Source organism: Drosophila arizonae, chromosome 4 (genome assembly GCF_054131065.1).
Source record: "Drosophila arizonae isolate 15081-1271.41 chromosome 4, UAZ_ARI_1.0, whole genome shotgun sequence".
Taxonomy (NCBI): domain Eukaryota; kingdom Metazoa; phylum Arthropoda; class Insecta; order Diptera; family Drosophilidae; genus Drosophila; species Drosophila arizonae.
In genome coordinates this window covers 14082481-14093448 of record NC_142924.1, presented here as the reverse complement: position 1 = coordinate 14093448, position 10968 = coordinate 14082481, and the positions used below count along the sequence as shown (strand labels likewise).

At 40.1% G+C, this 10968-nt stretch overlaps 2 protein-coding genes across 2 annotated transcripts; both read left to right on the top strand.

Moving 5' to 3' along the window:
- The first annotated feature begins 241 nt into the window (after positions 1-241).
- Positions 242-5686, top strand: LOC108614419 (uncharacterized). Its single transcript, XM_018008537.2, is given in 6 exon segments — positions 242-470; positions 1642-1984; positions 4364-4486; positions 4572-4883; positions 4886-4939; positions 4941-5686. Coding segments are annotated over 5 exon segments (1221 nt in total). The 5' UTR covers positions 242-470; positions 1642-1771; the 3' UTR covers positions 5460-5686.
- Positions 5687-5887: 201 nt separating this feature from the next.
- LOC108614421 (uncharacterized) lies at positions 5888-10474 on the top strand. Its single transcript, XM_089466971.1, has 2 exons — positions 5888-6039; positions 9027-10474. The coding sequence occupies exon 2, from the start codon at positions 9795-9797 to the stop codon at positions 10032-10034; it is 240 nt and encodes a 79-aa protein (XP_089323097.1). The 5' UTR covers positions 5888-6039; positions 9027-9794; the 3' UTR covers positions 10035-10474.
- Positions 10475-10968: the final 494 nt, after the last annotated feature.

Below are 10968 nucleotides of genomic sequence, written 5' to 3'. Positions count from 1 at the left end.
GAATGCGAAGCAGCGAGAAGCACGAGAGCCGAATGAGCGCCAATTGCACGATGATTTAGCTTCAGTTTCGGCTGCTGCTCGCCGAATGATGACGACGACGACGACGACGACGACGACGATGACGATGAGTTTGCTCTTTGGCAATTGCGGCAGCAGCAGCAGCAGCAGCCACAGCATTGACGATGACTCTGTGCATTTGGCTTGTATTGCGGCGCTCATCTATTGGCCCCCAGCCGAGTAGCAAACGACGCCGCCGCGCTCGACCTGCTCTTGAGTATAAAACTAAAATTGATGCGAAATTTTTTCTAACTTTTGCATCAACTCCAAACGCGGCAACACGTGCAGCTCGCAGCTCTCGCGACCCAAAAACGTACGAACCAAACAGCACAAGCAAAATAAAACAGACAAAGTCAAGAAAAACTCAGTAAATATCAACAAACATATCAAGCGTTGTTCAAGTGTGCGGTTAAGTGCGTGCCTCTTAAGCTGAGAGATTAATTACGTAAAGCTTATAAAGAAAAAACTAAACTATATAATGGCTTGGAAATAATTTAATAATAATGCAATGTGGCCTGGCAATTGCTTAATTTTACAAGATTTTAATGGGCATTGCCTGGAAATTAAAAGGAAACTGAACTTTTCATTCAGTGTTTATAAGAATAAAAAATAAAGAAAGTATTTGATAAAGAATTTGTGTACTTGATGAATTTTAATATAATCAATGCATAATATTAATATAAACATGCATATTTATTAGAGCAACCAAAGTGGACCTTAAGTGGACCCCAAATGGTTGTGCTAATTATAATATGTTGGCTCATAGTTAGAATCTCTGTAAAGAGCTATATATATTATATATTTGAGAGGCGGCTCTGCTAGAGCTTCAAGTCAAAGCTCCTGACTTAAGATTCTGTTAGTGTATGTTTACTTCTTCACATTTATGAGAGCAGGATTTGCTAGAGAGTTTGGCATAAATAAAAGGGTCCAGGATCAAACTGTACTGCACAAAAAAAAAAAAAAAAAAAAAAAAAAAAAGAATTATAGACAATATTGAAAATATTATATTATTACATCTACTCTAGTAGTAATACTTAGAGCAAGTCCATGCATTAGCTAACTGTCCCACATGTCTCACAATTAAGTTCAATCAAACGTAATTATCACCTACAACGTTGAGTTAATCAACCATTAAACGCAATCAAAAAGCAATACAAGCCATATTCAAAAGCCAAGTGGCAAGAAGTGAATGTTGTTGCAACAACAGCAATAGCAGCAGCAGCATCATCTACTCCTGGCAAGGCAACCGCAAGCATTATAGAAACCGCCGCAGCTAACGTAACCACAAATGCCCATTACCATTTGCGGCAGAGCATAAAATTCCAAACAGAGCCCAGAGTCGCATGCATCAGAAAATAATAAAAATATAAAAATGAAATCTAATTACATGCCAAAGCCGAGAAGAAACACTTGAGAAGGCATCTCAGCTTGTCTTGGGCCCAATGCAATTTTCCAATTGCAGCTTCCTTTCTAAAAAAAAACACACACACACACATACACACAAATTGGATGTTGTGTATATAACATCTAATAGCACTTAGCTTAGCTCGTCTTTATTTTTCTCTTTTCGATTTTGTATTTTAGATAGCAACAACAACAGCAACAACGAACAGCGAAACAGCACACACAGACAGACACACACACACACACACACAAAATCACATTTAAATTACGTATACGCCGCGTAGCCGTAAAGCCCAAAATCACAGACATCATGGCAGCCGCAACAACCGCGAACAAATCACCACAACAACAACAACAGCAACAATCTAGCAGACAACAGCAGCAGCATCTTCATCTGGCAGCCAGCAGCAGCAGCAGCAGCACCGCCTCCTCCTTCTGCTCGAGCAACTTCATTGCCTCCTGCATGTCCATCGTTTTGGTTGTCGTGTTCGCTGTGCTGCTGGCAGGAAACTGTGTCAATGGGGTAAGTTCGGCTGAGGGCGCACCATGAAACCCAACTTAAGTGTCAACTCAACTCTCAACTGCATGTCCGCCCCTCTCACCCTTCCCCTCTCTCTCTTCATCTCTCTCACTCGTTTTCGATTTGTCTATTTATTGCTCTTTGTCAATTATCTTTTTTCATTTATCGTTGAAATATTTGACGATCATAAAACTGTATAGGCCTGGGAATAAAATCGCATTAAAAAAAAAAATTGAAAACAATTTGATAGCTTCATTAGCGTTAGAATGGATATATCATGAGCTGCAGCAGCAGTAGTAGCAACAGTAGCAGTAGCATCCACGGCAGCAGCTGCTAAAAAAGTGTCATCTGAGATAATTTCTATACTCATTCAAAGTAAAAGATTGCGCACACCATTTGTCTCTTGTCTGATTGCGATCTACACACAGCTAACATCGTCAGCAACTACAACAAACTCCCACGCAAAGTTGCAGTCGCAGTCGCCTCAGTGGCAACAGCAACAACAACAACCAGCAACAACAATGCAATTGTTGCCAAGACAAAAATAAAAGTGGACCAAAAAGTCTCTCGATTTTGCAAGTGCAGCGACAACGCCGTCGTCGTCGTCGTCGTCGTCGTCGTCGCCGTCGCCGTCGAGCTGTCTGCAAAGTGTTAGACATCTTCTCACGTCCGCAAACGCCACACCAGCTTATACGAACCCGATGGCTCCTCCATTGGCCAGGCCGCATTTCCCATTGCATGCAGACTTGGCTGGCTCAAGGTGTCGTCATCGTTTGGCTTTTTCTTCGTCTGTTAGTGCTGCTGGAGCCTCTTTACTTAAGTCTTTTATCAATTAGCCTTGGTGAACTGCTCTAAACAACAACAACAACTAGAGCAAAGAAAGGCAAATTGCGCGCTGTGCCGTTGCTGTTGTTGTTGGTTTGGAGTCTTCGTCGTCTGGTATTTAAACAGCCAAAGAGCCAAGAGCCAAGAGCCAAGAGCTAAGAGCTAGGCAGCTGGGTTACTGTGGCACTGGGCGTCTATTGTTGTTGCAGTTGCAAATGTTAAACCCTCATGAAAGTTATTAGCGTGCAGCAGGAAATTGCACAGGCAATAAAAAAGCTGTTAAACTGTTTGGTAAGAGCTGAGAATTGTTATCGAATAGTTAGCAAATAGCCGCTGCATGGTTATCGAACAGGAATTGACAAGCTAATGAACAGCTGGGGATCAATAAAATGGTCACCCTAAGCACAGTTGCCACTTAATTACACAAAATGCACTAAAATACCAATTTCGTAAAGGAAAAGGACTAAAACACTCCTGTCGTATTTTTTGTGGTCTTTTATTTAGTATTTGATTAAAGCACTTTAAAAACTTTAAAGCATTTTAAACTTAAATAAAAAATTTAAATCATTACTAAAATCGTTTAAATTCCCTCTACAATTTAATTTATTATGTCAGTTTCACATTTTGCAACACTGCTCATCAGCATAAAATAAACATTAACCTCAAATTGAACTATAACAATAAAATATGCATTTTGACATGGACGCCTGCAAAAAAAAAAAAAAAAAAAAGAGTCCATCCAAAGATTTTTCGTCACACGCCTTGCAAATGAATTTATTTAAGCGCATCGCAGCTGCAGCAGCAGCGGCAACAATACGAAATTGGTGTGGAAAATATGTATTTAGATTGGAATTGAGGCAAGATCAAGATAGCCGAAAGATAGGCCAGTGACATGCAACATGTTGCACAGGAATACGAAAATGGAGTGGCGCATCGAACAAAAGAACAACACAGCTGTAGAGCGCTGCTGTCGAATGTCAGTCATGGGAATGTCATCGTCTGTTGGTACGTGTGTGTGTGTTTGTGTGTATGGTACTTGTGGTGTTGCCACTTGGTCGCGCTTTGGTGCTGTGTCAGCTTTTCATGGTTTCATACGCATGAGATTGACAGTTCTCTGTTGTTTTTATTGTCACACACATACTCATACACGCACACATACATAGATAACCACCCACAATTGCACATTTTTCAACACTCACTGATTCTTTTGTTGATCTTTATTCAGTTTTTTTGTTCATATTTTTTGCTGGTTTTTCGACAGATTTTTCGGTTGATGCATTTGCATTTTAAATTTTCGGTTTCTGTTTCTGTAGCTTTTTTTTATTTTTCGCATGTACTAAAATTGAGTGTGTGTGGCAATTGTTTCAGGCTCGTAATTTGTTATTGTTTAGACATCATTTTGCTGTTTGTTTTGCCGTGATTTTAAATGTGCCCTGCTTAAGCAAGCAACAGCCAAACGAAGGTCACCCGCTGCAGTTGCACTCGATGAGATAATTCACATACCCATGCACGAGCTGTACTTGAAAGTCGCATCTCATTTATGGTTTACGATTGCAGCAAATTGATGGCTACATAGCTGGCGAGGATTATCCCATCTATGATGCGGTGCCCAAGGGTTTGTCATTCAACTGCCAAGGACGTCAGCCGGGCTACTATGCGGATACCGAGACGAGGTGTCAGGTGAGCTAACCAGAGCAACGACTTGGCTGATTCACTCAACAAATATTACTCAAACAATCTTCTCTCACACAATGCTCTCTTCAAGGTCTGGCACTGGTGCCTGCACTCTGGCCATCAATACTCGTTCCTCTGCCCCAACGGCACCGTCTTCAATCAGGCTGTGCGCGTCTGCGATTGGTGGTCGAACGTCAACTGCGCCAGCTCCGAGCAGCTCTATCAGAATAACGATGAACTCTATCGCATACCGGAGCGCAGCCAACAGCAGCAGCAGCAGCAGGAGCAGGCTGAGGTATGATATAAGGCTGATGATGAGTATAAGATTGGGAAAACACACACAACAACGGCGGAGGCAGTGGATCGGCAGCGAGGCAGCAGACAGCGACAGTTTCTGGCACAAAACAAAAGCAGCAGCAGCAGCAGCAGCAGCAACAGCAACATAGACAAAAGCAAACACAACAGCAATAGCAACAACAACAGAATCGTAGATAGCACCTCACCAACCAACTACAGTAAAATGACCAAAAATAGTTTTAGAGGCAGCATGAGATACAAAACCAATCAATCTCAATCGTCATACTCATCATCACAGCAACAGCAACAGCAACAATTTAACTCTAGTAAATATAGCGAATATCAAAGTAGACAAAATAGTAGTGGCAGTAGCCGTAAGCAGGGCAATAGGAATAGCAGTAGAAATAAAGGAAATCAATTTAGCATAGCAAACACATCCTCTAGAAATAACACAGCACAGCACAGCAATCACAGCAACAGCAGCAACAGCAGCAGCAGCAGCGGCAACAACAACAACAACAGCTACAAAAGCAAGCAACGCGGCAGTATGCGCTACAATTTGAATAAATTTGAAAACGACGATGAGCTCAAAGATTATAAAAGCAAAATTAAAAACAAATATAATATCGATTATGATCATTCTTTGGATGAAGAATATGAAATAATCGAGGCCATTGAATGAAAAGCAACATACAAATTAGAAATTACTGAATCAAATAAAGAACAAGGAACCAAAAGCTTTGTAATTGTTGTCGAATTAAAAAAGTGCTGCAAATTGGCGCTAATTTGTAAACCATCTTAAAATACCCTCACCAGTTGGCATGTTGCCCAATGTAAAAAATTGTATATATATATGTATATTCCCAATTCATCTAAAATTGATATACCTGCAAATAAATATAAAAATAAAATTATACAAATTTGTTGTTGTTTTCTGTTGCATAGTTTTAGACACTGCGAACAAGCTTTGCTTCTGTGCTTCTGCTACTCTCAAGCTCGTTGCTATGTAACTCACGCTTGCTGCTCATCATTTACTATAGTCATCTCTTTCTCACGCACTTTGCTATAGTTACCTGTTTGCTTTGCAAAGCTTTGCTTGCAGATCAGCTGTTGATCATATGGCTTTAAGATTTGCCTAACTACTGGAAGCGCAGTGCTTCCAGTTTCCAACTGTCAAAGTCGGCTGCGTGTGTGTTGGCTTCTCTTCTTTTTGTTTATTTATATTTTACTCAACAGAATGTGAACGAATAGATAACAATAAGGTAAAAATATTAATATAAGATTAGCATACGCAAAAAGATGCTTGAGTAAAGTAATTTTTGAAGAAGATTGATAGTGTTTAGATGTGACTGGTTGATGGCATTTATTTAGGCAATTTGTTGCTTCGTGGAAGACAGCCTCAGAAAGTTCGGGAATAAGCAGAAACAAAGAGAAGATACCGGTGATGTGTGAATGTGTTTGGAATGTGAATTTGAAGTGGGTTTCGTCGGCTGTTGTGATTTCATATGTAGAAATAAAATTACTTCTTGGTTCTTTTATTCTAGTAGCATATTTCCAGCTAGAGTTGCTGTTCGAGAAGAAATATACATAAATGTGTCTGGAATGTAGATTTGTAGTTTTAATATTTTGTCATGTAGCTTAAATCTATGACCATAATTACAGCTAAATTCCAATTTCGATATTTTTCCAATAAGAATCTCGTGGCTTTCCACCAAATCAGAGAAACACTTTCAAAGAATTACGGAAACAAATACACCATAAAACAAACCCGGTTATACAAACAATAAAAACATGTTCAAGCCTCGGGCCTACCTAATTAAAAGTCAATTGTCAACTTTTGGTCATTGAGCAGCCGCAGCTGACACAATTTAAGCAATTAGCGAGTAGAAATGCGTGTCAGACTGTCCACCCCCACTCCCTAATCCGAGTAGACCCTAGCAGGCCCATACAGCGATGTCTATCTATGACGGCATCTACTTAAATGTTTTCATATCATGTTTTCAACTGGTTTTGTTGGCTTGGCACGACATGCCTGGCCTGGCCTGGCCTGGTCTGGTCTGGTCTGTTCGCTGGTCACCCACATTTTAATGGGTTACTGCCAAGTGGCCAAGAAATTAACGCCATTTGCCTTATATAAGTACGAATTACTCAAAAAAGCGTTTAATGTCTATTACGCTTTGTGGGGAAGTAACAAATTTGCTAATTAACATGCAGCTAGATAATTTACTATGTGATGCAAATGTCATATAGCCAAGAAATTGAAATTATTATATGGCCATACACATAAGGCATATGCCATAGGTTGAACAGAAAACAAGTAGTAAATTTGGGAAAAGTAGACTTTTAGATATCGTGTAAATCAGATTTTATAGAGCAGAGCTGGCAAATATTTGTGTATGATTTGATGTGGATTTAGTTATTAGAATTTTCGCTATAACAACACAGAAAACTCTCATCCATCTGCCTCCCCTTCTATATACCCCAGTCATTGCCCACAATTACAGGGTATCTACCAAAACAAAGTGTTTCATGCGAATAAGGTGAGAATGTCAGAGGGTCTGACGCAGAAACCGGTACGCATCTATATGGACGAGTACGCGCACTTATCAGAGACTCAGACAACTGCCTTGGCTACCAAACAAAATAAAGAGACGAAAAGAAACTCATTTAAGCGAATCTTTTGAGTCTGTTGACGACTCAAGTTTTTCAGTTTCGCATCTTGAATCTAGTGTCTAGTTTTTGGTTTGACAACTCGACAGCCGAGCAAGAGGGTGGGCAGGAGGAGGCCAGCAGAGACCGAGCTGCGTCTTTGTCTGTGGCTCAGTTTATGCGACAGTTCAACTTCAGCATTTACATATCTCACGTTGCCTGCAGTCAGGAAGAATTCGATTGGCGAGTGGAAGTCAGGTCCGCAGGCATTGTGAAGGCAATCCACTTTTGTCCGTTTGGCGACTGGTTTCTTAAAGACATTTTCATTTTTCTCTCACTATCTGCCCCGCTCTCCCTCTCTCTCTCTCTCTCTATCTCTCAATGGTATTGCGACAACTGCGGAGTTTTTTGCGCGTACATCTCGAAATTAATGTAATATACTTTGGTTGGCTTTTCGAAAACGGCACGACGCCTGCCACACCGGTCAGCCGCATAGACCCATCCAAGTTGAAGTTGATTTGTGCGCTTTAAATAATTGCTGCATTTATCAGCGGCAAGTGGCAAGCGGCGAATAGTCGTAGTCGTCGCTGCAGATGCAGCCAAAGTCAAAGGAGGAGCAGCAGCAGCAGCAAGAGCCGCGCATCGTAAGGTTAAGCAGATTTTGTTAAGCGATTGTCAAGTGTATTGAAGATGCAATCGAGTTTTTGTGGCTCGCTCGCAACTCACTTTAATTTGTCAAACATGGCTAGCAGACAGTGGTGTGGCCGAAAGGGGGGCGGCGGCCACTGACTCGCCGCTTGGCGCTGGAAGGTTGCTGTCAAGGTCAGGCACAGAGTTTAAGTAGCTCTACCTATAAATAGTCCACAGCCAACAGAGATTGACGGCAAGAGAATGCACAGCGAATCAATTATTCATGGCTTCGTTCATTTATTAACTGATTTGCAAGTCTAAAAAGCAGATCTTGAGACTGCAACTTAAGCTGGGCTCAAGCCACGCTTGTTAAGATGCGCTTCGTTAGCCAGGCTTACAATATCCATGGATTAGAGACTAGATTTTGTAGCCATAGACTCACTTTTCGAGCTCAGCTCTTAACTCTGTTTTTCATTAAGTCTTAGCCTTAGCTTTTAGTCATGGCTCTTGATCTGAAGTATTTAATTTGTTTTGACTCAGACTCAGACTCAGATCTGGATCTCTGATCTTGCTATATGATTTTAAGATCTTTGTACCTGGCAGATTCCTATCTTAAATGTCTCGAATGTCTGTACATTTCACACTCTCTCCCCTTTCTCTCAGTGAATTTCATGTTGTACCGCTTCACTTAACACACAGATTGATCAAAATCTTTGCAGCTGATATAATATCTGCCCAAGTCACGCCCACTGCTACAGTTGCAGTTAGCAAACAAATGCACGAAGACAGGCCAGCTTTTCGCAATCGAATTTGTTTATGGATGCTGTTAATCATTTATCTTCATCAATTTGAGCTGCCCGCCCCGAAACCAATTAAATTACAAACACATTACAAATGCGTTGAATATATTTAATTTTTCAAAAAAAAAAAAAAAAAAATTATATATATAATATATCTTTTTCTTTTACAGGGAGCGCAAATAAAAGCAGAGCCAAAAGCAACAACAATGGAAACCGAAAAATAAAAGCGAAATAAATTGTACAAAGCTGGTGCACAAATTAACATAATTAAGCGGCGCGCATAGTGATCAAATGACAACGTGAGACCAACAACAACAACAGCAACAACAACAATAAGAGGTAGCTAAAAAAAAACGGAAAGCGGCAGCAACAATTATTACGAGCGTAAAAGGCCGAAATAGCGAAATACGAAAACACGAAAAATCGAAGAGACGGGATCATCAACACTATAAAATTCAAATGAGGCGACAACAACCATGAACACAGCAGCAATAACACCACCAGCACCAGCAACAACAACAACGACGGCAACTTAGGCATCTGTCAGAGACGAAAGCGAAATGTGCATCTTGAACGCCACACTAATGCGCTGCTCCACACAATCAATACACATCAGCAACAGCAACAACATTGACATCGACAACAACAACAACAACAACAACAGCAACAGCAATACAACATCTACCACAACAGCAGCTACAACAATTGCATAAGCCACAAAGCGATCCAAAGCGACGCCTCAAGCGACCCCATTTCAGCAAATCGCAATCTTTGCCCAGCTCGCTCGACCCTACGCGTAGGCACTCAGCCGGCAAGCTGCGAGCGTTTTACTCTGGTTATATTTTTCGTAGTCAGTCAGTCAGTTAGCCAGCCAGTCAGTCTTTGAGTGTATTTTCTTTTGCATTGCGCATACGCAACGTTAGCCGGCGTTAGCAGCAATGGATGTGCTGGAGCTGCTGCATCAACTTGGCCTGAACATATTTTGGATATTCAAGATCTATATTAAATTTGCACTAGTTACGCTCGTCGTCTACTTTGCTGCCGAGTGGTATATAGTGCGCTATGGGGCCGAGCTGGAGGATCAGCTGGACGCTCAGCTGGCGGCCAACGAGCGTCCGGCCTCGAACAGCACGTTGAGCAAAGTGTTTCGCTTCGTGTTGAACTTCTTTATCATCTAAAGAACTAGATATACCACCTGATATACACATATATATATATATATATATATATATGTATAACTGATTCAAAAGCAAGGTCAAAACTCAACTCGAATTGGATATCGAATCCGAATTCGTATATGAATCGATTGCGGAATTGCAATTCGTTGCGGGCGCTTTGCTTTTGCTTTTGTTTTTGTTTTTGTCTTGTTTCTTTTTTTTTCGCCAAGGCCTGCAAGAGAATGTAAAACCCGATTTGTTGTCATAAGAAAAACAACAGCAAAGAAGTACACAAAGTGTATACATATTTATATGTACATATATAAAACAACAAATACATTCTTTTCCATGTAATTACGTAGTAACAATAAACAAACAAACGGGTTGAACGACTTTTTGCTCCTAAGAAAAACAATAAAAATTATTTTGAATGCATTTTGTTCTTACAAAAGAGACAGAAATCATTTCGTTTGTTTATTTTTTGGGTGGGGCTTATTGTGGTTACTCGAAAATTGGCACAAATGTAACGGTTAATTTTGATTCTTTTTTTTATACATGAAAACTCAATTGGGCTCGTGACTCGCGTCAGTCAGGCTTAAAATTTAAATAATTTCTTAATGCAAGTTGAATTTATATATTATATATATATCTGCCGATTTAATAAATTAGTTTCGATTTCTTAACAGCTTAGTTAAACATGTTTTGGCCTGACTAAAAACAGCTGCCGACAATTGCCAAACGCAAATTTGACTTGCAAAAATATTTGCCAAAAAAAAGTAGCTTAAAAATAGAAAAAATTATCAGAAAAAAATATTGAAAAAAACTTTAAAAAATTGAAAAATGTTGACTACGTTTTTGACAGTTAACAAAAATTAAAATAATGTTAATATACATATATGAAACTGTTCGACTCGCAGATACGCTGCATGAATCTGTGGATTATTTAAAAATTATG

Coding starts and splice junctions, on each gene's coding strand:
- LOC108614421 (XM_089466971.1), top strand. CDS start 9,795: ATGGATGTGCTGGAGCTGCTGCATCAACTTGGCCTGAACATATTTTGG.